This window comes from Neospora caninum, chromosome IX (assembly GCF_000208865.1).
Source record: "Neospora caninum Liverpool complete genome, chromosome IX".
NCBI classification, from domain to species: Eukaryota; Apicomplexa; class Conoidasida; order Eucoccidiorida; family Sarcocystidae; genus Neospora; species Neospora caninum.
In genome coordinates, this window is record NC_018390.1 from 4,589,771 (window position 1) to 4,617,484 (window position 27,714).

Genomic DNA, 27,714 nt, shown 5'->3' on the forward strand with positions numbered 1-27,714 from the left:
CGGAAGCGCCTCAGCGATGGCGTACACGTGCTGAACAACGGACCCGCATTAGGTGAAAGAGCTACGACAGCTACATGTTGTGACAGAAACTACCGTACGCCAATGACACCAAATCAGGATGAAAACGCGTCAGACTTGGAGATGCCCGGTTGCAGAGGATTTCCGATTCTTAACTGGAACACGACTACGCGACGCCACCGTCGAGCCGTGCACGGGGACTCGGTGCTCCAGCGTCAGTTGCTCGTCCTTCGGTTATCCTGTGACAAGTAGAAGGCCACGTGTTTCTGTGTCACACGAAGGTAAGGCCATCTGCTACCTGGAGTGGAGAGAAGTGCAAGAAAATGGAGACGAGGTGCTCTGACCCCCACCTGACGCTCTCGAGATGTGCAGTGTGGAGAATCGCGCGATGTGTCTGTACGATTCGAAAAATGGCCTTTGCATAAGTCCATGCGAATGCGACGCTGCGCGACGAAGGGTGTCTCAGAGGTCAACTGTAAAATGACAACAGTGCCGCTCCGCGAAAGCCAACTGGCCACGGAATCGTCCCCGGGGGTCTCGAGTCCCTCTGGCCTGTCCGCGTTACACGGCAGGAGCCGGCCACCTATATATATATATATATACAGTTTCGGGCTGTATAGATGTGTGCATGTGATATCTCCATTCCAGAAAATGAGTGAGGTTGGGAAAAGGGGTTTCTCCCAGGGTCCGTTGCGGCCTCGTCGTGTGGGTGTTGTTCTTACCAAGACGAGAAGTCGCTGGGCGCGGAACAAAAAAGGCGAAACATGCGCATGCATGCGTTCTACTGAAGCATGCGTCATTGAACAGGGCGCGTCCGTTGCAACCGCATTGGCAAGGAAGAAAGGAAAAAAACAAATTACAATGTTTGCACAAGAACTTCACTCCCGGCTTGGACATTCGAAAGGGTATGTGAATGCATGAGGTATTTCTTCAAGCAACGCCGGGAAGGCTTCTCTTCGGGTGTCCCGTTTCAGGTTATTCTGCGTGATTTTTTTGACAACCCTCTCACATGCACGAGAGACTCACAGTGGAAGTAGCGAGCAGCCGCTTCACGCCATCACTGCTTTTCTCGGTTTCTGTTTGGAAACGTGTTGTCGGTAGCCGTTTTCCAACCAAAACAACGTTTCCCGCCGTTGTGCAGAAAAATGGGAACCAATAGCGTGCCGGCCACCTTCCTTGGCTTTTTGGGCGATCGGGTGCCTCCAGGCGACACAACCGAGGCTTGGGAAATCAGCCAGCTCGGCGGAAAACCAGTAAGGCTTCTGGCGCGCCTCCATTCGTTTTAGTTCAACTCGAAAATGGAAACCAGAAAGATCCTCCCCACTCCAGCGTTTAGCAAGAGACATAATTCGAACGGCCTCAGCGACCGCGGTGGTCCAACCAGGCGGATAGGTTTGACGAGTCGGCCCCTTCTCCTGTGGCGTGCTCCGTGTTCTGTTGGAGCAAGCAGTGGTTTCGGATGGCCCACAAACACTTAACTCTGGTGCTTCGAACTGCCTCAGAAGAGTGGACAGAGAGACTTTCTTGGCGGCTGCACACGCAGTGTCTCTGTTCCTCTCGGTGGATGATTCCTATGCGAAACGAACGAAAAAGGTGGGATATCTCTGAGCTCGTCTCCTCAGCTTGGGGACAGGATTCCCGACATCGGAAGTGGAAAATAGGACGACGCTCCATTTACGCTACCGGTCGTCGGACCGTACTCACGCCGTGCTATTTCCTCTGCAGTTGAGGTAGTAGCTAATGTTTGGACGGGCACTACGACTCGCGTATAGACACTCCGCCAACAAACCTGCAACTGGGCAGGGCGCCAGGCGAGACTGGCGTTCGTCCGGCACTTTTGCTGTCGTTCGTGCATCTTCTGGGGAACAGAAGAAGCCTGTCGTGGGTGCGTTTCTCCTTTTTCGGGTTTTCCGCAGCGGTGGTTAACAGCAGAAGCCCCTGATGGAGCACCCTTCAAATGCAGGGGATGTGGAGCAGAGCTCGATCTCGTATGCCAACTGTAAGTTGCTGCTGCGGGGAGGAAACGCGGAGAGCGCAGAGCCAGAGACGTCTCGCGTGCTCGGATCGCCCTCTCTCGGAACCGTGATGGACGTTTTCACCAGCTGCTCTTCTCTCGTCGCGCTAAGAAGCCCGTGTGCCTCCGCCTTGACTCGTGTGCGCTGGCGGGGGACGCGGACTGGCTAGAGGGAAGGAGCGACTTGCTGTCTGGGGCCTTCACCTGGTGCGTTGTGGGGACTCGATCTGGTCGGTGGTTCCAGCGTCTTTTTTGAAAAGCAGAAAGTCAAAATGTGGTGCTATGTGTTCTCAGGTCCACACCCTATTCCTCGAACTGGCGTTCACTGTATCTCTTCGGCTGCCACAGAAGGAGCGGATGCTCCCTCGACGCGTCGAATTGGGTGGCCCTGCGTGGTGTCGTAGCGCCCCGGTCTGTGCCGCGCTCATCAGGTTCAACCCATCCTGGAGGTGGAGCGGAGTCGCCCGGCAAAGTGGAAAAAGATTGTGGGAGAAAGACAGATATCCGAGAACCAGCTGGAGCGGGCTGTGGCGAGGCAGCTGCGTCGCCTCGCTGCGTGTCCATATTTGACCCCCCGTCAGAGACTGGAAAGGAGAGCACGACCCGACAGAAGGCGTCGGATGATTTCTGTCTTTCAAGCGACGATTGGCTGGACGCTGCCTTCTCAGAATCCAGCAACTGGGCAAACAGCTGCAGCAGTGGAACGCCACAGGATGGACGCCGGGACCACGGGAAGTTGGTTGTGGAAGGATGCGACGTCGGAGACTGCTCCGGAAAGGACAAACGAGCAAGTGTCATCCTTGCCGGAAGAGAACATGAGAGTTCTCAGATTGATCCGCCTGCCGCTGGCGATGCCCATGCGTCACCGAGTCAGCTACGCAGCGGGGACGGCACGATCAGTACTCACAATCTCTCCGTGAATACAGTGGATTCGGCCGCAGTAGTGGCATCCTCAGACGTGAGTGGAAAGAGTGCTGACAACACCAAGGACAACCAAGGGTCATGCGAAGATGGGACCAGCCGTCCTGTCTCCGGGAATGAAGGCGCGCCTCTGCTGCCGGCATTTTTCATTGAAGTGGACGAAGAGCCCGTGGAGGAATCAGCTGCCCAGAAACGACTAGGTTAGTTCTGACGAGAGACTTGCCCAGCCGCCTCTGCGCTTCCACCAGCTCGCACTTGCCGGCTTCGCCGCCCTTCCGAACAGTTGCGAAGAGCAACCGGCAGATGGTGCTGTGCATCCAGTGGTAGGCGATTTGTCATCTTACCTTTCTCATTTTTCCTGTCCACTTTCTGCAGACAAACGCGCCCGCGAGTTGTGGAGTGACTATCAGCGCAGGTATGAAAGGGCCACAGGGTGCCAAGATGACGTGGAAAGCTCCTGGTTCTGCCGAAGGTCCACGCGGTGTTGTGCGTCGTGTTTCTGTTTGGCAGGGACGACGATAATAGTTTGGCGCAAGAAGACGAAGCAGATCGAGCCTTTTTTGGGTGAGTGACAGATCTTCCGTTCCCCTGCAGTTAGTCAGGCCGACAAAAGAAGCGGCGAGTCATGCCCAGACACCAGATTGTTTTCGCTGTAGCTGGTAGCTAGGTGTCTATAAGTGATCATAGCGCCTCCAAGGGTGTGTCTGTGCTATCAAGGTTTCGCTGCTCAAGGCATGAAGAATCATGGAACAGTTGTCCTCTCTCTGCCAGGGAGCCTCCAGTTCAGGCGTTTGCATGACATGTTTCCGGATTGTTGCAGCGGCGGAGCATTTCAGAATGAGGAGTACGAGGCCTCCGAGGACAAGGTATGAACAACACGCTTCCAAGTTCGCATGCAGCCACAATGAATGAACATTTCTCCCCAGCTAGACTCGACAGCCTTGTTTTACCTGTTGCGCGCAGGTTCTCGAGGCCTTTCAACGTCGACTGAGCAGAAATCCACAGCAGATCATCCGCTACAGCTTCGGCGGCAAGCCGTTGTGGATACGCAAGACCTCCGATGACATTGCTATGGGGGAGCCGTCCAGATGTGAACAGTGTGGAGCAAGAAGGGTGTTTGAAATGCAGCTCATGCCTACTCTCATCCACACAGTTAAACAAAGGTTAGTAATTCGTTTCCATTGATAGTTCTTCATCGAGAAGGAAAAAAACTACTTGAGAAAAACGCAGTTTTTGCCTGGATTTCTCTTGGGTGCTGCAGGTGCCCGGGAATTGATAATACGCTTCTCAAGAACGGCGTTAGCCCGAACTGGGGTACTGTTGTTATTTTCACTTGTAAGTTTTATGGCACCTAGGAAATGGGAAGCTATGACTGTTCAGCAGTGGAGGGGCTGATGGCTTTTCGCTGGCAACGTTATGCTACCTGCAGGCTCAGAAGATTGTGTACGAGACCGTCCGTACCAGAGAGAGTTCCTGGTAGTGCAAGAGGGAATATGAACTTCGGAGAGAACGTAAGAGAATCATCGGATGCCTTTACGATGCATTTGTGCGTATTATGTTACACACGACGAGAACCCTGTTTTCTATAACGAGCCTGTGGTAGTGCCAGTAACTTCTTTTGTATGCAGCTGCTGTGTATTCTCGTGGCTTTTGGTTCCGAGGGAACCATAATGGTTCTTCTGTGCCAAGTCGCGCGTTCTTGCCAAAACAGTGAACGCAGTGAAGCCGAAAGCTGGCAACTGTCTGATAATGTCTCGCCGCCTCTGTATTTGTTTACTTTTATTTCTCTTCAAAGCAAAAAACAGTTCTGTCAATAACACGTTGTCTTGCCACCATCAGCATTGCATCTGCTTGTTCCACTCTGGTAGAGGTAGCTTGCAATTGTTGGTAGTGAATTATCAGGCATATTTCCACGGCGCCAAGATAGACAGCAGCATACAGGAGTACTAGGTATGACCATCGCTCTGGTTCCACCAAGTTCACCTCACCATGCCCGATTGGATAAGGTGTGACCTCCAAAAATATGTCACGTATTGTCAGTCGTCGCGCGGTGTTCGCCAAAAGTGACTTCCGCCTGAAACCCCCCGGGGATTCATTACAACAATGGTAGCCAGGGTAAACAACTTACTGTTTCGCACGGGTCCATGACTGTGGCGCCGCCGGCCTGACATGGTCGGGCAACTTGTTAAGCACGAAATGTCCAGCGCTCCTGCCTCTCAGCCACTGAGGCACACTGAGTGTTTCTGGGAATGAGGTGAAATAGTGAGGAGGGCAGGCGGCAGGATCGGCCCACACCACACTACTCGGGCATTCGACCGACACATAGTAGGCGGTGGTTGTCCCTACGCCTGTGTTAAAACGAACATAGTTGTCTACAATTTCAGATCGTTGTGTTACGAATTCTGCTTACCACGTAAAATATTGATACCCTGGCGCACAGGTTGTCCCCACGAACAGCCGAATCGACAGGGTTCGTCAGGACAGCCATTTTCTGCCCAATAAAGGAGGTGACACTGGGCGAAAATATCTTGGGAGAGGCCTTGGGCCTCCAGGGTAAAGAAAACGAAGTCTGCGGGTGCGTTTGATTCCTTGAATTGACGTGCTCTAGCAAAGGCAGCGCACCCATTTAAGTGTGACTGCATATATATGATTGCAGCGAAACACATTAAAAACGAGGCATGGAGAGCCGCCATGGGCCATTCGCACGAAAGCCTTGTGGACTACGTCATAGTTGCACGAATTCGTAAGGTAGAGACTACGTTGATATAGCTGGCAGGCACGCTGGATGAGCTGAGAGGTGATCCACACTGGTATACAATCGCAGCCGCTCCGGTGTATCTACATCAGCTTCTCGGACAGCCCGGCCAAGCTCCTATGCTTCCTGCTGGCCTGTGCCTCGCTTTTCGATAAATCTGCGCCGGGAGAATGTGAAAGTAATGTAGCTCCTTTAATCTTTGTATCGCTTTGTTTTGCGTGTCGCATGACACCTGTCATGAAGTCGGAAACGCTTTAGCCGGCCCATGGGTATGCTCGCAGAGAACGTCTCGAGATTGCCGTTTTCGATGGAAACATTCGACTACATAGCGCACAGAAGCATCAGACCGTAAGAAATGAGCCAGGATACAACCTTTACTGGTAGACCCAGGAGTCACGCACTCCTCCACGGATGCAATCGCAGCGATGCCAGCCAACATCGCTGGGTTCGGTATAATCGATGCCTAATCGTGTCACACACATACCTCACGTAAAGATACTGTTCGTTTCTGCCAGTTCACAGGCTCTACGTATGCGATTAAACTGTCATGAAACAAATGAACATCCGCAGCGCTTCCCCAGCTCTAACTTCCGGTTGTTACGCTGGGGAGCCGCCGCATGGTTGATTCGTGTGTCCAGCAGGGCTGGTTCTCCCTAAAGACGCTTGCATATTCACGACACCGCCAGAATGGACTTTATCTGCGTCAACTATTGGTGTCCTTGATGAGAAAAACGTGAGTTTCCCGCGATACTTTCGGTTGTGCAAGAGTCCAGACGAACGCACTATCATATAGTGCGTGTATGGTCGGGAAAGCAGCTGCGGGTGTGTAGCTCAATGGTAGAGCGGCCGACTGCAGATCGGCAGGTTCATGGTTCAATTCCGTGCGCGCCCTTCGTTCCCAGCCTTGTGTATTTGGGTATTTGCTGCCTTTTTCTGTGCCAGGAGATATTATGTTGTTTATCTTCTCCTTATTTTAGCACTTACCACGCCATCTTATAGGACTTCATACGATGAATAGCTTTTCCTTGACACACTCGCCGTTTGTGCAGCTCGACTGTGGACGTTTGACCAGGCTTCCGAGTGTCACGCACAACCAGCGTGTAAAGGGGTGGCGGCAAGCGGTGGTGGTTCAAAGAGTGCTGCATACCCGCCAAGGCAGCACGCTTCGCTTTCTGTTGAGAAGACGTATGTGCCTCACTTTTTTCAGTTGTTTGTTCGTTGGGCCCTTTTTCTGTGTCTCTTCTCATACATTCCTCGGGGTGGCAGGTCACCGCTGGGTTCGCAGCCAATGTGCAACAACAGCGGCGCTTTTTTGATGTGGATAACCGGGTACTGTCTTGCTGGGAGCGTACGTTGCGAAAGAATGCGGACGAACGGTTGTGGCGCTTCCTTTTGCAGTCTTTCTTCTTGTGGAGCATAAAGGAGCGTCGGGGGATTCGTGTTTTGTAGCTGCGTTCGACAAAAGTGTAACTTGTTCATTGGATAGCCTCAAAGCAATACTATGCGTCACCCCTCTTCCGGCGGCAGGGTACCTCGCTTCGATTTGTACAGGGCGCGCCCGGTCTCTCATGGGAGCTAGCAGGAATTGACAAACTACTAACTGTGGTGAAAGTGGATTGAGTTATTTGTCATACCGTGCTTTCCGAGGAGGCAGACACGCTTGTTTGGGATATCATTTCTGTTTGACGCCCCCATTCTTTCGTCGAGATGGCAGTTGGAAAGTTGCAAGGCAAGACGTTGCCTGCGCTGCGTCTTGCCCTGTGTGGTGAAGGAAACGCAGGTACGTTAATGATACTGCTTTGTGGCGGACTCCTAACTCTCACCGTAATTCAGAATCAATCTGAGGCCGTCGCAGACACTCATGATCCAAGTGAATGAGAAGTCTGATCTCCGGTGGCATGCCAACCAACCAGCTACTTTTTGTCCAACTCGCACTGGCGGCGGATATGCATTAGCGTGCCGCGTTGGGATGTCTCACGGAAACTCAGAACTTCTTAAAGGACAGAAAACATTTGATACAGTTTCGTCTTCTGTCTTGTGCATCAGTGACGACTTGGTGGGCCACAATGCTGCTACAATCGCCGGCATTTGATATGGTTGCTACTTGGTCGCGCGCCAAGAGCGAGGCACTCGATATTGCGGAGGCGCTCACCGTCAGCGGGAAGGGCGTCGTGAATGCTTACTGGGAAAAGACCGGCGATCTAAGCGGTATTGGCACGCGGTACAGTTCTGCTGCGCAACCAGCTGAGGCAGGAGAGGCGGGGCTCGACGGTCTTTTGCAGCGTGATGATGTTGATGCGTTCATCCTAGTTCTACCTGAAGACTCGCATGTGAGCTTTCCTGAAGTAAAAGATAGGCGCGTTATATCGGCTAGTCAATATGTTGCCGAGCTCACATCAGAACATAGGTTATATCTGAACTGCTGGATCCGACACTGAGCTGTTCTGCCATCAGGATGTCACTGGTGTGTTACCGTGCAGCATTGGCCAAGGGCTGAATAGTGAGATAGTTCGTTTTGCCCCTACGTGTTTGCAGACCATTGTCCTCGGCGAGCTTTTCCAGAAATGCCCACGAAAGCATGTTTTTTCAGCCAACCTTCCTTCCTTCAGTCCTTCTATTATGAAGCATCTGATCTCTCTGTACAATACTGTCTCGTCGTGTCCGAGACAAGGGCCTGCGGCAGGAGCTGGACGACCTGGAGTGTGGAGCACCTGTAGCCTGTTCAAGCATGAAGTCGCCGTGGCGAAGCTGCAAGCCATTTTGAAGGATCTGGGACCTATTGTTGCCGGAGAGCTCATCGCTACCTCCATGATGCAGAATGTCACTGTTTCCAGCGCCGGCAGTTTCGGCGGGAAACGCGCGCCTCGCACAGCAGCACAGCAACGAGGTACTGGGAACTAGGCTCAAACTACCCCGTCAGGACGTTCCGTATCTGAGCGTTACGGCAGAGATGTATCCCGTAGTCTATATCAAAGTAGCCTGGGCATGTGTCGAAGATTGGAAAGTACAGGGAAACTCTGCAAAACCCTCTACTGCCTCCTCTACTGTCTACGGTGTACCTCAGAACTGTATTAACCAGGTAATCCTGGATGGAGATAACGTTCTCCGCGTGCTCTTTTGTCGTACAGAGCTCTTGACCGCCGTCTGTTCAGCTTACAGTGGCCTACTTCGGCATTTATTGGGCGATCTGGATTCCTTGTCAGCCATTCGCGGCTCAAGTGGTAGGTGCCACTATACTTTCCAGATATATCACTTGCACACCAACGCACTGAAATTCCAATAGCTCGTCGGCACGTAAAGAGTAGCGAACTTTTGGCCGCTCTTAGGTTGCGGCACTCTGCAATTCAGCAAGAAGTCTAGAAAGGGGGGGACCATTCTGGCTGTCGTTCAGTTTCCCTTGTCGGTGGAGATGTGTCCCTGTTTGCAGCGACGCTATGCGGCCAAATGCATTTTCAGAGAGGTGCCAACGTGGCTGTAACGGTAGATCTTCTCAGCAAAACGAATACTTTTTCCTTCACCGTATGGGGCCTTAAAGGCTTTGGTCGTCTGTCATGGTGTGAAGAAAAGAAGGCGTTTGAGGTACAAAGGTTCCTCCACCACTACGAACATCCTACTCTCCACCCAGTGACAGGACCGACATGGGCAGTTAGGGTAAGCTTGTAACTCAGTCAAGCATTAGCTCTCTGGTGCGGGTTCGTGCCTTTCGTCGCTCGCCTGTTATGCAATGACCCATGAGCTGATCAGACCTGTATCAGTCGACGTTCTCTTGCATCTTTCTTTTGATTGGTTCTGGATGCTCCTGATCTTGATTGCGCGAGTGGTGCCTAGCGGGTAGCCGCTCGTCGTCATTGTCATTGGCTTTGCGTTGTGTTTACTGCCGCCAGCAATGGGTCGAAACCATCTGGGAGACTTCAAAAGGAGGCAACCAGGACTCAAATCCTCAGAAGCCGGACTTCATGCTCTTAGACTTGGTAACAAGCACAGCTATGGTAGAATCTGACGGCGTCATTGTCCGGCTGTGGTAAGCGAAAAAATCCCTTTCTAGTGCATAAGCAAACCAACAGGACTTGTAGACGTGAAACGCTTATGTGAACTGCCACGCATCCCTTTACGCGCGTATGTTGTTCCTGGATTCGCAGCGCAACTTCGCAGAACCGTCCCGAAGCCAACATGCACAACCAAAACAACCAACGGGTTTCCGAATCGCCCCGAGAGGACAACGAAGTGCTAGCAGCTGCATGAACGCATCTATCAAAGATCGGCATTTTGATGGAAACACTCCGTTTCACTGCCCTATTCCCAAAAAGAAGTAGACCGAAAAAAGTGCACGTTTGCTGTCTTGGTTGTGGGTTCGGTCGAGAATGCCGATTGGGTCATCACTTAGCCGTTAATTCGTTTTGCTGGTAGAGCAAATTTTTTTAATAGCATTCTGGATGGAGAATTAGTAATTTCTCGTGTTTGCTTCATGATTGAAATTGCATCCCTCCCGACTTTCAAAAGAACACGAACGCCCTTAAAAGAGGTTGTCATTCCTGCCAGATGTAGAAAACTCCACTAACCAGTGCGTCTTTAAAGATGCTGGGATACGGTGGATGTTTGCAAATGACCCACCACTTTTTCCAGCATTCTCGAGTGGAATGACCGATATATTATCCGATCCGCCAAGTTGCTCTGCGGTGCAGCGAGCCGGCTTTCCCTGTCAAATGTGTAGTTTTTGTCTATGTGGCCGACATCGCTGGTGGTTCCCTCCCAGCCGATATCGTTGGATCTCTACTGCTAAGTTACGTTTCCACGTGTTAGCGGGTCACGCTCATACTCTTAGGCCATAACGGTGGAATACTGCCTGGATACAACAGTTTCGTGAAGAATCCTAATGCGTACGCCCGTGCCACGGAGGAAAAGGTCAATCTATTGTTGCTGGAGGGACACAAAAATGCCTTGAAAGGAGAGTCATGTTCAGCTGGGAAGGATGTTTTTCAGTTGGAAAGGGATCTATCTACTGCATTTGAGGTTTAATTTCAAACTCCGTTCAGGTGACGGAACTACTCTTGTAATAACCCGGTAGTGAGCATCCCTTTCAATTAGCATCTTTTTGTCGAAGACACAGTCTCACGTACGTACACTTCCTCGTTAATTTTAACATTCTCAAGCGGGCACACGCCATCAGCTTCTCGACCGTAGCTCTCAAATGACTAATGCCCCCGAAAAAATAGAATGTGGTGCTGTCCTTCGTTTCGTCCACCATTTGGAAGGAATCCCACCAGTCAACTCCGCGACAGAGAGGAACGATCTGGGCTCCTGGACGTGCGAGAACGCGGTAACAGTCCGTGTAGAAAAGTTCTTAAGGATGGTTTGCGTCGTTCTCGATGATGTGATCAGACGATTAATTCAAGCGTGGCCTGACACCAATCCTGCAGCACAGCGCCGCGACCAGGCATGAGTAATCTGGCTGCAAGGGCCCCTGGGGCGAGAACAACCTCGTGTCACTCTGGATTTGTGGAAGGCGCTTTTCCAGCGCTCGCATCCCCTCCCGCCGTGTTGTCGTAGTTCTGTGCGAACTTCCTTGAGTAAGGAAACGTTGTCCCGTTGCTCAGCAGTGTCACCGGTCAATTCGACTACTCCCACAGTCCCTAGAGTGTAACCTCGCGCCTACTTCAAACACGGGGCAGTTGCCCACTTAATTTCCCGCACGTGACTTCACACTCAGTGACGATCTCTGCTCCTTTCCAGTGGAGAATGCTTTCTTCAGCGTATTTATTTCTTCCCCCCATGTTGGCTCTTGCAGTGTTGTTTTTTGTCTGGGCCCCCCCATTTCTTAATGCTTCAACGCTGTCAGCTTCAACCGACACCACGTCAATGCATAGCCCCTCACGACTTGAAAGCATCAAACGCATCCATGTTTACCGTCTTTCAAGCTTTACATTCCGACTGGCGAGCGCCAGTCATCGAAAACGTTTCCACCAAAGCTTCGTTGCGACAACAGTGTGACTCCAGCACACGTCACTGGATCCGGACGGAAGTGGAGAGAGATCTGTTTGTCGTAGGACGCATGTGTTGTATCATTGTTGTTAATTGAGGCTGAGCTTGCTACTAACAGAATAAAGTTATAACCCCCCCAAAAAAAAAGCTTGTGTGGTTGTGCAAGACAGGCAGCCGCTGATGAATATGGAAGCAAGTCAGGTGGTTGCGCGAATGCAACATTTCCATTTCATATACAGCGTTTCGTGGAAAGGCGGGGGCCGCAGCATCGCGATGGTGGTGGAACCCCGACGGAAAAGGGACGCCGGTTGATGACGCACCGGCAAAGATGCGCTCCTGAAGGACGCCGGCGGCCGATTTTTGCATGCGCCCCGCGATCGAGAACTGAGCCGTTTATCGTTCTTGCCCATACCGGAATACCAGGGCGTTTGACCAGCAGCATGTTGCTTGCGGGACACAGAAAAATGCTGCTGCAATTCTTGTGAATTCGCTTCTTCCCCTTACGATAGAGACGATGGCAGGTGAGCTGGATTTCAAGGAGATTCATGTGCTTGCTTAGGCAAAGTGAATCCCCACAAAGGAGTTTGCTATCAGTCCGCGTGTTCCGTCCGTCGTGTTGTGGGGGAAAACGGTAGAGACAGCGTAGGCATTCTCGAATGTGGCGATGCTTGCGTAAGGCTTCTTTTGTGGATGTTGCATTGGTTTTTTTAATGAGAATGGCGGGGTCTGTTTTTAAAGAAAGAGGGGGAACGTTTGTCTGTCGTGGCCGTGGTAACGCCCTGCCGCGCAGGAGTCGGGCAGGAGGTCATGCATTCGCGCTGTACCGCCGATGCCACTGCAATCTTTGCGATCTTTTGTGTTTTGCAGTGTCACGTACGACACAATCAAGCGTCCTCTCCGTTACACGGAAAACTTGCGTTTTTGTACGTGGTGGAGACGACGAGTGCATGCTGTGACTAAATGGGGTGCTGCGTACCGGAGTTAGGCCATCGCGAGTATCATGTGCGGAAGATAGATAGTCTTGGCGCTGTGGGTACTCTTATCGAGAATACAACAGTTGTTCTTTCTGCATGAACGGTGGACGGAAGACCTACACCGTGGAGCAGAAACGTCTCTCCATGGTATTTGCTTTCCCCAGTCATCTCCGTGTCGTCCTTCTTGGGGTGCTGTGCTTTTCTGTAGAACGCGGCAGCTTTGGACGTGGCTTCGGCCGAGGGGGAGGGCGTGGCAGAGGACGCGGCCGTGGAAGAGGCCGAGGAGGAGCAGAAGACGACTTGAAAGATTGGGTGCCCATCACGAAGCTGGGACGCCTCGTCCGTGATGGAAAGATCTCCTCCATCGAAGAGATCTACCTGTTCTCTCTGCCCATCAAGGAGTACCAGGTATGCTGCGCTTGATGGAATTACACGCTTGTATTCACACGTAGTTTCGAAATATCTTCCTCAGGGGGGGCTGACACACTCTTGTGCCGTACAGTCATTTGAGGCATCAGGTGAAAGCATTCTCATGTAACTGTTGAACGGTCAACCGGATGAAAACCGAATTCCCCTTCCTTACGAAAGGATGAAGGAGTCTTTTTTCCGCAATGCTTTGGACTGACACGACTGTTGAACAGAGCGGAATGGCGGAGTTGCTATTTCGATGTTGTGTATCCACTGTCACTGTGTTTTGACGTTCTGCTGGGTGGCTCTTTAGTGGCAAGTTTTTACCAGGGATGTCATCTTAGAAATCGGGTGAAAGCATTTTCATGTAACTGTTGAACGGTCAACCGGATGAAAACCGAATTCCCCTTCCTTACGAAAGGATGAAGGAGTCTTTTTTCCGCAATGCTTTGGACTGACACGACTGTTGAACAGAGCGGAATGGCGGAGTTGCTATTTCGATGTTGTGTATCCACTGTCACTGTGTTTTGACGTTATGCTGGGCGGCTCTTTAGTGGCAAGTTTTTACCAGGGATGTCATCTTAGAAATCGGGTGAAAGCATTTTCATGTAACTGTTGAACGGTCAACCGGATGAAAACCGAATTCCCCTTCCTTACGAAAGGATGAAGGAGTCTTTTTTCCGCAATGCTTTGGACTGACATGACTGTTGAACAGAGCGGAACGGCGGAGTTGCTATTTCGATGTTGTGTATCCACTGTGTTTTGAGGTTATGCTGGGATGCTCTGTAGTTGTATGTTCTCCTGCGGATATTGTCTTGTTTATGTGTGTAAACATTCTTGCCCATGCTGGCATAGGTGTTGGACGGTGGTCACGGTTGTGTAACATATCCATTCCTGTTAGTGATTTGTAGAACGCGTACATTCCGTGCTCGTCAGGATGGTTAATGCGAATGCAGTGCTTTGTGGCCGTTCTCCTCGACGAGCGGACGGAATGAAACTCTTCATGTCGTGTCTGTAGAATTGAAGGGGCTGCTGTTCATGTTCTTGTGTGGTGGAGTGCAGCAGTGTGATACGAAGATACTCTGGTCTAGCGGATATTCTTTAAGCATACTTGTTTTCTTTTCACCGTCAATCCGACAAAATTGCGTTTTTTCTCTTCACAGATCATCGATCACTTCTTCCAGCCTGGGAACTGCGCTGCTCCCCTGAAGGACGATGTGATGAAGATCATGCCTGTCCAGAAGCAGACCCGTGCCGGTCAGCGAACTCGTTTCAAGGCCTTCGTCGCTGTTGGTGACTCTAATGGTCACTGCGGTCTCGGCGTCAAGTGCGCTAAAGAAGTTGCCACCGCCATCCGAGGGGCCATCATTGCGGCCAAGCTCAGTCTTGTTCCCGTGCGGTAAGCGTCTGCTGAGGCATTCGTTCATCAGGCTGCTGCTGCAGGTCACCGTGGTGTCGGTCGTTGCCTCTAACGTATGGTTGGGCAATATGAAGTGCCTTTTGTGCTCGTTTGGAATGGTGTTTGCAGCCGAGGATACTGGGGTAACAAGATCGGTGAGCCCCACACAGTGCCGATGAAGGTTTCGGGCCGATGTGGATCCGTGCGCGTCCGTCTCATCCCGGCACCCCGTGGCACGCACATTGTCGGCGCTCCGACGACCAAGAAGATTCTGGGTTTCGCTGGCATCAAGGACTGCTTCTCGAACTCGAAGGGATCTACAAAGACAAGAGGCAACTTCATGAAAGTAAGCATGCTAGGTGACAGTTCACCGTCAAAGGGGGGGGTCCAGTTTCGAAAGGAGTTGTTGCATGCTCACAGTACGTTTCATTGGAGTTTCATTTTTGTTTTGACTGTTTGTGGCCTTTTTTTCAGGCGTTGTTCGATGCCCTTAGCCAGACCTACGGGTACTTGACACCCGAGCTGTGGGCTCCGACAGTTTACACGAAGTCTCCGTACCAAGAATGGTCCGACTACCTGGCTCGGACGTCCAAGGATGCTCTGTCGCGACCGCTCGCGTAGAGAGTTTTACATCTGATTGCTTGCGTTGTTAGCTGTTGCATTGTGGCCGTCATGTCTATCTAGATCGGTCAAGTTACGCATGCATCGTGACGTCTCCAAAGACTGAAGTTCACATTGAAAGACACTTCTGTCTTTACGCTGTCTCTTAGCCCACTTTGGACAGGCGGAACAGTTCCAGCCAAATCTCTCGGCGGGTGCAGCTTCAGCATGTACTGTGTTTGAAACAGCTAAGCTGCCCGCGGTCCCGGCACTGCGAGTCGCGAGTGATCGTCACTCCAGTGTCAGCTCAGAGTAGTTCCTTTCAAAATGAGGGACGTGTCACATACATTAAGCGCGTCGGTGACGCGCCACTATTTTGCCGGTACTCGTTCTACATTCTTTTCCACACGCGATTTCGCCGAATTAGCGAGACATGCTGTCTGCCGGGCAGTATACTGTAGCTTCACCATGCGAATGTTCGGAGCTATTAATGGAACTCTACGCGCTTTTCGTAAAGGCAGGCCCTGTATGAGTAAGCAATAACATGCAACCGAGTAACACAGTCTCCCCACAAGAGTGGAGTAGTACGTAGCGCATTTCTCACTATCGTTAGCTTGCTGCAGTGAGCCATTGTTATCGTTTGGGTGCGCACTTGATTCTTTGAGACATCCGGAAAGAGGTGAACTGCCTGGCCGAAGACTCAGTTCTGCAAGCCCCTCGGCTGTGATTCGGCTCAGCGGTGTACATACACAACAGGTGTCCGGGTGAAGCGATTCGGGCGCCTGTTTCTTGGAAGCAGCGTTGTGCTTTGCCCACCTAGACAGCTTGAGCTCATGTCCTCGGATGGATCGCGTACTGACAGGTGTGAAGATGTGGCAGGTGATCGTGGTTGCGTGTCTTGTGGCTGGTGCGGAGAGCCTGTCCATGTCTGACAAGGAGCATAACACGTCTTCGTTCATGAAAGAAGTATCAACGTTCAGCGGTGAGAGCGACACATCATATTCTGTACCACTTCATATATAACGATTTTGACAGAATACCTGAACTCATTTCTTGATATGCTGTATCCACTGCCCGAACGATCCCACAACCACGTGGTCTCGGGAGTTCAGAAAAAGCTTTTGGAGGATCTTTCAGGTTGGTCTGAAATTTCAGCAGCAGCACTAACCTCTGTCATCGTCCACCCACAGATCCTGCGACAACATACGCAATATGGCAGGCTGCGATGGAGGTGGCGCAGGAGCACACCGATGCACCTTCAAAAATCGAACCTCGCAGGCTTATTCCAGACGCAATCATGTTTCTTGTAAGCGGGTATACCCGGATACTCGAAATGAACATTCATCTAAGTTCCTCTTTGCTCAGATGAAGGCGGCTGACGCGGGTAGGAATCCTCTTGCATCCAGCGGAGTTCTAAGCTGCGGTCCGTGGAAGGGCTGTACCTCACATGTGTGGTTGACGCAGAGAAATCTGGGGCAACAGAAGTAGCGACAAGCCTGAGAAATGAAGCCGCGATAAACTTGCATTTAGCCATGAAGCAGATGGAGTGAGATATCTGGCCCTCGACAATGAAAAGCCCTTTTCGACTGGTTCTTGCGTCAGGCAGCTACTTGGACTCAACAGACCTGCCGGTGATTGGCAAGCTTTAGCAGATCATGTGAGTGGTTCTTCGCAGCGGAATTTTTGTGTAAATTCGAGTTTCACGGAAGTGACATTCTCAGGGAACGATGATGTGGAGAGGCAAGAATAACGAAGTGGCTGGGCGCGCAGCAGCCATGCTGGATGACATTGCGGGAATGTAAGTGCAGCGGTACGCCGTTCTTATTTCGTACCAAACAGTGCACAATGCAGGTACGATGACGCCGGGCAGCGCCTGTTGCACATTAGGGAACAACGAGGGATCGTCGGAGACAGGATGCAAAAGCTATCAGAGCTGCAGAAAAGCATCCAGGAAGCCCAGCAGGACCGGAAATTAACGGATCAGCCAGGGTTGTTGTATCGTCTGAAGGAAGTCCTGAACCAGACTGGAACAGAGAGCTTTCCAACTGGCGATGCCGGTATGTTATCACGCATCATACTGCTGAGCTTCAGAGAGAGGATGGTATTTTTGCAGTCAAGGGGTTCACCTGAACATCCGGAAGGCTACAAGGATCGACTGCATCGTGCATATATCGTTTTGCGGCCGCTTGTTGATAGGTTATTTACCACGACTATCCGTGAAGGGCCAAACAGCCCAACCGCCAAACGCAGTAGGAGACGTGGTAGTTCTTCCTTCTCGATTATTTCTGTGTCAGTCCTCAAGGATGAGAGGCAACATGTTGACTTGTGCGAAGTGTCTCACGTTTTTACCCCTCCCGCTGTCCTTCAATACAATCAGGTTCATTATTCGAGAACCCAACGAGTGTGACACACGCAGTTGGTTTTCTTGCCGGTCGATAGTGCCTGTCCTTCCCCTCAGAATGCGTCTCGCCAGTGAGGGGTCCTCGCGTCAAAAATATGCCGCCGTGGAACACATTCGAACTCGACTCGACTCGGCCGTTTTGAGCCCGTGGCAGCCGTAGAAAGAACCCTCCACCTCCGAGATTTGTGGACAAAAACGGCCCACTGCGGGGAGGTACAACGCTCCAGAGCGGCAGTCGGTTGGTCCACCGAGAACCAGCGTCATCAGGTGACACGTCCCTCATGCCTGGTATCGCCGGTTGCAGTTTCAGTGTGCTCTATAGAGAATCGCTGACGTTTTACTGGGAGCACGATGCACCGCTTTGCCTGAGCGCCTATCATCTGTTAGCCCTCTCCAGCTGTGGAAGTAGGTTGCTTAGACGATGGTTAAATGGTTAATCCTTACTCTCACGAGTTGTTGAGGCAGTGGCCGTAGCCACTACACTTTTGTGATTCTTTACCAACAGATTCCACGAATACCGTGCCATGCGTTTCTACCGAAGTTTCCTCGTAAAGGCAGCCAGCTGACATCTCTTTGGACAGACATGCCTTTTGCAAAGTATCTCTTGGTGAATCTGTCGAGCGGGTCTTCCGCTTTTGTGCCCGTGCTGCTCCAATGAGGGGCAGTTCGTGTTAATCACGTTTCAGATGCGCTTCTGGAAGAGATTATGCTCAATAGGTCGTGTCCCCGATAGAGAATGCCATGTTTCGCCAGGCAGCTCTACTGGTTGTCGTCGTGGATTTCAACAAGTCGTTCGTTTTGGCGTTCTTCGCAGTCACAAGTAAACAAGAGCGGAGTGCTCTTATGCATAGATGTATGTTAGTGTGTGACAAAAAGAAAACCTCTGCACACGTAACATTATATATTACATCAGTGGTGAACGGGTATTTGCTTAGGTGCTGACCGGTCGTGCTTCACAGCGAGAAAGCGAAGAAACCTGCTGTGGCTGACGAGGCGTTTTTTTCTGCGTTTGACTAGAACCACGGTGTAGGATTTCCACTCTTGACGCACCTCTCTGCGGCAGTACAAGGGTACACGCTGCTATTCGGGAAAGCTATTTCTCATAATTTCTTGCTTTCTTGAGCAGGGAAAAAAGTCTGCAAGGCTTGTGGCCCGACACCCTTCTTTATCTGCTGCCGCAGATTTGCATTCCCTTCTCTCTGACGCCGCTGGCCTACGCTTGGCAAGGCGACCATTTTGTGCATTTCAGAAGACTGGTACGAAACAACACGTTCCACGGTGAGATTGGATTTTACCATCATGCTTCTATTTTCAAAGCCCTTGGAGTTTGAATTAACTCAGCTTCCTGATTTTTAAAGGGAACCACAGAAGGATATCCTGGACCCTCGAAAGCGAGAAGATTCGTATAAAAACGATTCATTCCACAACTCCAGACTGGAGTCCCAGACACCCCAGTGAATAGGGAGCTGTCTATCTCAGTCCGACACCACGTGCCTTTTTTGGGATGCTCACCCACTTAGGCGAGAAGTAACTAGAAGCATCGTAGAACTGATCCGTCCTGCCGGTCAGAGCCGTAACCCAGTGTCGTGCCACACATAGAAACGGAAACACGCATCCCGTGTGCCGTCCGTCAGCTTCCCATCAGTAAGACAACAACTTTTCGTGCCACATCTGGTACCTCCACAAGAATTTCCAGGAACCAGTCGGCGGCTGCCATTTAGACACATCTTCATCTTCGAGGCTTTGCTCGCCGTCCGGGTTGTCTCCTGTTGTTCCGTCGCCACCATCCGTCGAGGTCGACTTGCCGTCCCTGATCGAAGAGGACACGGCGCCTCTGTCCGATGAGGGGAGGGAGCTGGGAGACGGTGTGTCTGAAGTTCCGCGAGTTCCAGCAGACGACGTCTCATCTCGGATGAACGAATCGTCCAGAAGAGCCATTAGCTCGATTGGTTGGCGATTCAGGTAAGGCGCCAGATCCAACCGCATGACCCCGAGGTCAAACTCGTACGAGGACGGGTAGAAGATGTTCTGTTCACCACGCACACGGCAGCGACCGAGAAAACGCGCAGACGGGCCACAGTTACACATCATGCGGAAGACTTGCAGGAAGATATATCCCGCATCTCATCCCCGTTTTGATGCAGAGGCCGGTGAAAAGGGAAATAACTGGACAGAACTCATGAAGGCAAGTAAATGTGTGTAGTCACGTCTTGCGCTTTGTGAACAAGGACGACGACGCCGACAGACGAAACAGTCACACCCACTTGGAAGACAATCCACGCGAATGCGAACGAAAAGAAGAGGACGAAGCACTGATGATGCAGTAAGAGTCTGCTGGCCTCTCTTGCACATGCAAAAACGATAGGTCACGTGTTGACAGCCCTACACGAAAACTGGTGTCTTCAGTTTTCCACGAACGTGCTAGATGCGCTACGAGATTCAGCTAGCGAGGTGAGAGGCTGTTTCTACACGGCTTTACCTGGAAGAAATCGAAAGTGTATATGTAGTCCGGGGAAAAGACCAGCTCCTTCAAAATCTTTCTATCCCCCATCAGTCTCTTCCGCTTCTCGGCTGATATGCCACCACACGAGAAGGGTCCGCCGAGCAGCCGGGTGTCTTCCTGAATCATTGGATTCGTGACGTCTGGCGGCGGGATGTAGAAATTTTCATCGTCCATATCATCAGAACTCGCGGAAGGAAGATTGTCCACTGGACGCTCGCCACTCCCTTCCTTGCGGTCTTGCTCCTCTCCCACCACTGCACTGGAGAGCCTGCGGGGCCTGGGATTAACAGACCATGCAGAACGCATGCAGAGCGACGGCTCTTTTAGGGGGAAGAGCTGGCACAGGGAACGGAACAGTGCAGACCACGTTTTCGGCTCTGAAAGAAGAGCCACGACGGCTACGCAGCACTGGACAAGCAAGAAATTCGCTGATGCTACTTTGAAGAGAGGGACATCTCTCCCGAGGTGTAGGAAACATGCACCCCCAACTGAACGAATCTGCTGGTAAAAATAACTCTCATATCAGTTTTTTCTGCCGCTAGGTGCTGCTGATCCGCGTTCATAAATCGACGCAGAAAACTTTCCTTCTTTTCCCAGGTCGGTCCTCTTGCACGCTTGAAGCGAACTGACGAACCTCTTCGCTGCATGCGCAACGTGAATCGTTTGCGCCACGCACACAGCTGGCGTGAGAAAGTATGGTTCGTTTGACGAGATGTCCTCCTGTTCAGGCACGACCACACAACGCAACGCAGAGATCAGCCCCGAGAATCACGCGGGACCTCGCACGCCCGCTTCTTCAGGCCAAAAGCACTAGGAGACATCCGCAGCTGATTCCTCTTCTGCACAGATCGTCCTGTTTGCTGTTTGAACGCATCCTTCACGGGTTATGAACGCCTCGCTGTCCTCCGAAGAAGGATGCCTACGGAAAAACCACCACGAGCGCTGAGGAAGCCCCACTGGGGGCGGCTCTGACGCAGGAGACAGGTTCCCGCCCTAGACTCAGTCATATCTGCTCAGTCATGTACGAGAAGAGAACCTGGCGGCCACTTGGGCCGTACCACCGCAATATCCGAGGAAGAAACGGGTGCACACGTCTACTTGCACATGCACACAGACACAAGCATTTATTCGTCGTTGAACATGCCCAAAAGACACGTCCGATCAACCGGATCGAACCCCACACGTGTAGATCAGCGCGAGTTCACACCTCTGACAGTCGCCGGGATGCAAACACTTTGTGAGGGACCACGCACCTTGAGAGTGTCGGTGAGTTGCTTGACAACTTTCATCCCCATATTGACCATCCACCGAGGAGGGAGCGACCGCAGCCGGCGAGAGAAGACCTGGCCTGTGCACGCGAGACGCAGAGACGCGTCAGAGAAGATGCCCTCAGCGGAACCAGGAGGCTTCGGCAGGCAAACACAACGAATCCTTTCGAATGTCGAGAACCTGGTTGGAGTCTTCCGCGACTTGGCGGCGGCTCGACAGAACGGCAACACGTCCCCCGGGGCACGCCTTGCTCAATACGTGAAGGAGAAAAGAGTCCGTTTCTCGAAGCAGCGCAGCCCGTTCACTCTGGTGTCACCCACGGCGAAAAGCTGGACCGAAGAGCCACGTACGGAGCGGGAGAAGCGCCTGTGCATGCGACCGAGTGCCTACACCGATATCGTCTTCGTAGTGTAGTTCACCTACCCGTCAAAAAGAAGGCGGGGACACATTCAGTGGGATTATTTTTTCTCCAGTGTGCACAGCCGGGACGTCTTACCTGTCAGGACTTCGCCGATGCGATGAGGCTGCAAGAACTGTCCCTGAAGGAGCAAAAGAGAAGCCGCACATTTCCCAAGATTGCCAAAACTACGCCGTCGCTTGTCACCCGGTTCCCGTAGCTGTCCTTCCCCTGCAATGTCGCCGTCCCAGCAATGGCCGCGGCATCGAATCCCACAGCGTCACGCGACTGAAAAAGAAAAATTGAAACTCAGAACAAAAAAGCCTTCAGTGGATGCACGCCCGGAGAGGGGGAAGTTTTCCACAATCACACGTCTAGCCCGAACCGCGTGGGGGTTCTGCAGGAGCCTTATTGGCAGAGATATGCCTGCCGCTCAGTCTACGAAACAGTTGATTATCGAGCGCCATCGCGTGCAAAAAAAAGAAGCGTCGAGTGTGCGTCACTCTTTGTTCACGCCATGAAGCCCCGAAGATGTCCTTCGCAAATAGGTCACCTTCGGTCTCGTTTCGACAGCCTCTTTCGTGTTGTCAGGTGCCCACGAACAACCCTCCGTCTCCGTACCTGAAAGCAGGCCTGCAAATAGCGTTTCTTCGAGTCCGTGTACACTTCCCCGCCAGGCGACCCGCCGACTGGTGCCAGTCGAATGACAGCACTGCACACAGAACACCAGAGAAACACATGGGAAACTTGAGCGGACGAGATCTGGCCACAGGGGCTTCACTAGCACTCCTCCAGTGTATGTATGCCCCACCCGTCTCCGCGCACACGCACCACCGCCTCCGTGAGCATGGCGATGCAAAACGCGCAAGCAAATTCGGGAAATCAGTTCGAGGCGACAGGTCCGCCTTCTTAGTCATCTTTCACAGCGCAGATTCCACACTTACACGCCGCGGAAAAAGGGATTCTCGAACCAGTGGATCGCTGCAGAAAGAAACAGAAAGCACCAAACAGTCAATGCGACAGAAAAAGGACAGCCAACAAACTGGTGAACGCGTTCACGACACAGCCTTCCGCATCGCTACAGGAACCGGGAAACACGCGTGAATTCAAGTGAAAATTTCATCAGCTGTTCCGTGCGGAGGAGAAACCGGCGACGACGTGCCGGGAACAACGGCGGAAAAATTGAGCAGAGAAGGGGCGGGAGAACAGCTGAGTCTTCTCTACGCACTGGTCGTCATTTCTAAACCTGACGACTGAAGCTGGCCTCCCGCGGTGTCCCCGCGACGCCGTTGCATAAGTTGAGAAGAGTTAGCTTTCGCCACAGTACAGCCGTCCTGTTTCTTGTAGGTGCGGTGCGGCGAATCTGCTCCTGTCCACCTCACCGCGCGTGGGGTCATCCAACTGCTTCGTCATGTACATCATGGGCGCGCGAGGGTAACGGACGATCGGCATCTTGCCACGAGTGCTACTCTGCGCCACATGAGCACGAATAAAGAAGCATCCGCATAGAGCATGCGCCTTGTGCCCGTCCTAAGAAAAGCGCGCGGCTTTCTCTGCCGAGCGTCTGTGAAAGTGACATCACAGACGCTCGGTGACGCCAAAGCCGTACGCTTGGTAGGACCTAGACACGAGGTCGCGTCGACGAAGGCGTTGCGCGTCACCGTCGTTGCTATCCATTTCAGACTCGGCTCTTTATTGCTCACGGCGAAAACGGAAGCTCGGGCTTCCTCTCTAACCTCCACACCCTCGCCGTTTTCCCCTCGACAGAAGTTGCACGACTCCATTCTCGCGCGTGAGACACGCCTGATTACACTTGCCTTAGCCCCCGGGGAACCCAGAAAACAGCAGTGGCGCGCCCCGACATGAGCTGTAAAAGCGTGGAAGGTCGGAGAGCTTTCCTTACCCGAGAAGACCCCTTCGTTCGCGCCGCTTTATGTCGGGCAGCAAGCGCGGTAACTTTGTCGACAACCCACGCCTCTTCCGTGGCTCTCAGGAACACAGGCCGCTGAGGCCACGTTTCAACAGGAGGAAGATCCGCGTCTGCAGTCGGCGGAATCCTCTCGCGGTCGAGAAGAGAATGCGAGGACGACCTGGCGCTCGTCAACTGTCGTTGAGACTCATTCAGGTCCGCGCGTCGCCCAGCAGACTCGCCGGACGCGTGGTCTCGGACGGGCGTTTCCTCCAACCGAACTCCTTTCCCCGCGCCTTCCGCCCGTTCCTGACCTGCCCTCAGTTGCGTCCAGGACGAAGAATCCTGTTGCCGCAAACGTTCTGCCGTTTCGCGGGCCTGTTGCTCGTCCCAGCTCTCGGTGGGCTGCACTCGTAGGGTGTACAGACACCAGCCTGAGTAGATGTAGGCCGCAACGTACAGCCAGAAAACCGCTGAACGGAAAGCTGGGTCTTCTGCGGAGAACCCCGGCAGCTGCCCAGAATTGAGGAACCCCAGAACAGAGAGCCCCAGCTGCAGCCCCAAAACGACGCGGATGGTTCGCAGCGACATCCACATTGTCCGGTTTTGCACCCTTAAATGCAGGTACGCCTCAGCTAAGCTCCGAGTTGCGCCCGTCGTCCCGTGACCTCCGTCAACCACCGATGGTTTGGCTCTCTTCGAACTTTGGAAGTCTCTCTCCATCCTAGCACGTCCGTGCAAATCTCTGACGCCAAGATCCTTCCCATCTGACGCCGCGCCGAGCACTCGGTCTTCGTTTGGAGCCGCGGCGGCCAGGCATCTTGCCCCAGCCGACCTCCGGGGGGCGTGCCGAGAGACACTGTCCCGGTTGGACGATGCAGGCGGCCCACTGCCAAAGTCGTCTTCCTGCAGCGGGTAGTCCTGCGCACCAGAAACAGCACAGGAACGTCGCCGGTGCGACTGTGTCATGCGGCGCTACTGACCACCTACCCAGTGAGAAGACTCCGTGACGCTCGATCTTACGGACGGAGGCAGCGCGAAGACATCGACACGTACCTTCGCACCATGCTTACGTTTCCAGAGCGGCCCCCTTACATGCAAATGTGCGGGTGAGCGTGAACACAAGAACTGTTCAGCGCCGTGTGTCTGCTTTTCTGTACGTGAGTCTCGCGGCCGCGGACACGGCCAACTTTGTGCCGCTGCAGATGGTTCGGGCCGCGGCGAGAAGAGCCGCATTCAATACCACTCGCGACGCCTACGGTTGTAACGCTAAACCCTAAAGGACAGGAGTGAAGGAGACTGACGAGCGACAAGGGAAAGCTGCCCGCGTCTGCCCTACAACGAAAAGCCCGGGAACCACCTCGCCCAGCAGAGGCGGCACGCATGCGCCAATGCGTCGTACCGTGTCTCCAGCAGCAGGCGAGGTTGAACTGCGAGTGCAGGAGGTAGAGCTGAGGAAGCCGCCTTGGCGCACGGGAGAAGGCAACCCGTTGTGGGGAGAGGCCGACGTGCCTCGAGGACACGCTTCGGAAGATCCAGGGGAGGTCAGAGCAGGCAAGCTCTTTGCGTCCGCGTTGTTGCCCGACATCCCCGCTGTCTGATTTTGTCCCCCGGGCAAACTTCGACCCTGCTTCCCAGCAGGCTGGTCCAGAAGTTGCAGTTGTGACCACTGCCGCTTCAGATTCTCATGAAACGACCAGAGAGCATCCGAGATGGAGGAGCCTTTCCTAGTGAACGCGTCACTAGCCTTTTCTCCTCTTTCACTCTGTCGGTGAAAGCCGCCCATTGTCGACGACGCGCTGCTTGCCTCCTCGTGGAAATCGTTACTGGTGGCCCAGCCTCCGGTCCTGTCAAAAGTTGGCCTTCCCTCCCTATCTGTGCCGCTGGAAGGGAGGGTTGAGACTGGATCAGTCGAGCATGCAGCCAGGGGATCCGAGATCGAGGTCGTCAGAGGGGCATTGCGCAGGTACGACGTGAAGGTGTTGTACGCTTGTTCCATGGAAGGCAGGTCGTGGTGGAAACCACGCCTGCCGCGGTGGAAAAAAGACGACGCTGGGAAACACAGTGACCAGGAGCGGCAGCGATGCTTGGCCACCGAATGCAGCGAAATGAAACAACGCCAACAAATCCCGTTGTGTTAGGGGACCTGTGTTGAAATCAACAAAACCGGACACTCACGAAAGCTGCCATAAAGTGTAGCGGTGTAAACGGAACGGTCGTTGCGAAAAACGTGAACCAGACTTCAGCCTGACCACCAACATGCACACACACAACAGACATAATCTCAACCTGCGTTGCCTTTTTTGGGTTGACAGTTAAGTTTTCGAGAACAGACGGAAGGAGGGGAGAGCAACACATAAACTGGGGGACTACAGTCACCCTTTCTCCCAAAACGCGTCAGGAAAATGATCTGATGGAATGTAAGCGATACTCCTTGGGCTCTCGTCCACCTTCCTTCCCCGTGGGCAATCTGTCGCTAGGAAGGAATAAACGGGCCACACAAAATTGGAGAGGGAACCGCAGTCTCAGCGAACGACGAAAAAAAGTTTACCGATTATAAAGGAAACATAAACTTTCGTTTTCACCGATGCCTCGCGAGAACGGCTCGTCTCGAAGACATCCCGCCGTGCAGTGCACAAATAACACGAAACACCAGATGCCTCTTCGAGTCCAAAGAGGAAGGATTCCTCTAAACCTAATGCCCGGTAAAGGGACAGGAGGAACCGGGTTCTGAACAGTTTTTTCAAAGGGACGCCCTCGGCAGAGGTCTCTGCGGGGAAACAGACGGCGTGTATCCAAAACGGCCCGACGAAGAAGACTGAATTTTGCGATCGTTGCATTTGCACATTGCAAGACCCCGGGCCACCATCCTGCATGAGAGACAATGCATTAATCTGTATACCTTAGCTTCGAAGACAAAAAAACGACAGAGGACGGCCGATATGTAAAATCCGGGGACACTCTTTATCCCAAAGAACTAACGGAACTGAAGTTTCACTACCGTCAAACTCCGACTTTTCATCCTCGGCCGACGGCGAGGTCACACGAAATCCCTCCTCACCGGGTTGTTGGTGGGAGGTCCACAACGAGATGAGAAAAGCGGGCGTTGCTGCCAGTGTGACCATCGATGAGGCGCCTTAGCGCTATGTTTCGACGCGATAAAACGGTGCTTGAAGGTGAGACAGAAAGAAATCTGAGCTCACTCTGCGTGTAGTCGCACCATTACACCGGAAGTGGGATCTGCGGGTGGACTGTTCGTTCCCAAAAAAGAGGGCGGGTACTCCGAAAACAGTCCGCGGATCCGAAAAACCCTAGGCTAGCGATAAAAAAGCGACACACACGGAAGGCGCGTACGAGAGGCGCGGGCCTCTGCCGGCTGACTGGGTTTTCACGTTTTTCACGTACAAAGTTTCTGGTGCAACTCTGTATGAGACTTTATGACGAAGTGCTTTTGTCTGACTGTCACTCTTCACGACTCCGCTCGCATGTACTTCCGTAGCTTCTGCAGCATTCCTGAGTGGTGGCTGGCCCTAGCGTACCGAGATGCACGTCTCGTCTCGTGTTCCCCTTGCGCTGAGCACTCCCCGACAACTTTTCAAAGCCGCACCGTTTGAGGTCGTCGACAAGTGAAGACATCTGCGCCACAGGCGCCGAGAACTCTCGGGGTGTTGACCTCGATTACACGGGTACCTTCGGTTCTGTTTCGAAGACCGCTTGAGGCGTCCGAGTGTTAACTCTGTTCGTTTCATTCTCTACACCCCCCGCTCAAGTGCCCTCGTGGGCTGCCGTCGTTGGCCGCCGACCCCGTTAGGACAGAAGTGGCTGAGGAATCCGTCAGAGGCAAGCGAGGCAGAAAGATCCACGGCGAAAACAACGACACAGAGGCGGATGAGCGTTTGCTTGTTAACTGGGCTGGAATAGCAGTTCTGGAGCAGGAGAGCGGCGTCTCATCCAATACCCCTGGAACTGCAATCATCCCTCCGTTCGGGCACTTCGAGGTAGCACCCATTCCTCGCTAGCTGAATGAAGAATGCGTTCTGGCGTCGCGCGACGAAAGCCTTTGTTACTGATCGAGACATCTGATCGTGCTGGGTTCTTTGAAATTCGAGGAGGCTACTGCGAAGACCTTGCGTACCCACATTGACACCAATAAAGATATGAAGCCAC

The 27,714-nt window shown here is 52.7% G+C and overlaps 5 protein-coding genes and 1 non-coding gene across 6 annotated transcripts; 5 read left to right on the plus strand and 1 right to left on the minus strand.

The window, feature by feature from the left end:
• Positions 1–1,163: 1,163 nt before the first annotated feature.
• On the plus strand, positions 1,164–4,450 carry NCLIV_043980 (hypothetical protein; the record flags this gene model as incomplete). The annotated part of the gene is made up of 9 exons (XM_003881317.1): positions 1,164–1,271; positions 1,951–2,017; positions 2,464–3,153; positions 3,329–3,368; positions 3,464–3,517; positions 3,774–3,819; positions 3,917–4,116; positions 4,215–4,267; positions 4,389–4,450. 9 exons carry the CDS (start codon positions 1,164–1,166, stop codon positions 4,448–4,450), a joined length of 1,320 nt encoding a protein of 439 aa, XP_003881366.1.
• A 2,078-nt stretch (positions 4,451–6,528) lies between these two features.
• On the plus strand, positions 6,529–6,600 carry NCLIV_t110012. The gene has a single exon. It is a non-coding gene; the product is annotated as a tRNA-Cys (tRNA).
• Positions 6,601–7,415: 815 nt separating this feature from the next.
• NCLIV_043990 (conserved hypothetical protein) lies at positions 7,416–9,950 on the plus strand (the record flags this gene model as incomplete). The annotated part of the gene is made up of 7 exons (XM_003881318.1): positions 7,416–7,488; positions 7,755–8,038; positions 8,244–8,595; positions 8,837–8,929; positions 9,136–9,359; positions 9,593–9,729; positions 9,848–9,950. 7 exons carry the CDS (start codon positions 7,416–7,418, stop codon positions 9,948–9,950), a joined length of 1,266 nt encoding a protein of 421 aa, XP_003881367.1.
• A 2,251-nt stretch (positions 9,951–12,201) lies between these two features.
• NCLIV_044000 (hypothetical protein) lies at positions 12,202–15,089 on the plus strand (the record flags this gene model as incomplete). The annotated part of the gene is made up of 5 exons (XM_003881319.1): positions 12,202–12,208; positions 12,870–13,069; positions 14,233–14,468; positions 14,598–14,814; positions 14,943–15,089. The coding sequence occupies 5 exons, from the start codon at positions 12,202–12,204 to the stop codon at positions 15,087–15,089; spliced, it is 807 nt and encodes a 268-aa protein (XP_003881368.1).
• An 822-nt stretch (positions 15,090–15,911) lies between these two features.
• On the plus strand, positions 15,912–16,870 carry NCLIV_044010 (conserved hypothetical protein; the record flags this gene model as incomplete). The annotated part of the gene is made up of 7 exons (XM_003881320.1): positions 15,912–16,050; positions 16,104–16,205; positions 16,259–16,374; positions 16,434–16,452; positions 16,533–16,614; positions 16,671–16,725; positions 16,790–16,870. The coding sequence occupies 7 exons, from the start codon at positions 15,912–15,914 to the stop codon at positions 16,868–16,870; spliced, it is 594 nt and encodes a 197-aa protein (XP_003881369.1).
• Positions 16,871–19,110: 2,240 nt separating this feature from the next.
• On the minus strand, positions 19,111–27,183 carry NCLIV_044020 (conserved hypothetical protein; the record flags this gene model as incomplete). Its single annotated transcript, XM_003881321.1, has 12 exons — positions 19,111–19,497; positions 19,949–20,249; positions 20,607–20,692; positions 21,226–21,320; positions 21,738–21,780; positions 21,846–21,926; positions 22,260–22,350; positions 22,583–22,619; positions 23,021–23,108; positions 23,542–24,468; positions 24,950–25,599; positions 27,087–27,183. The coding sequence occupies 12 exons, from the start codon at positions 27,181–27,183 to the stop codon at positions 19,111–19,113; spliced, it is 2,883 nt and encodes a 960-aa protein (XP_003881370.1).
• Positions 27,184–27,714: the final 531 nt, after the last annotated feature.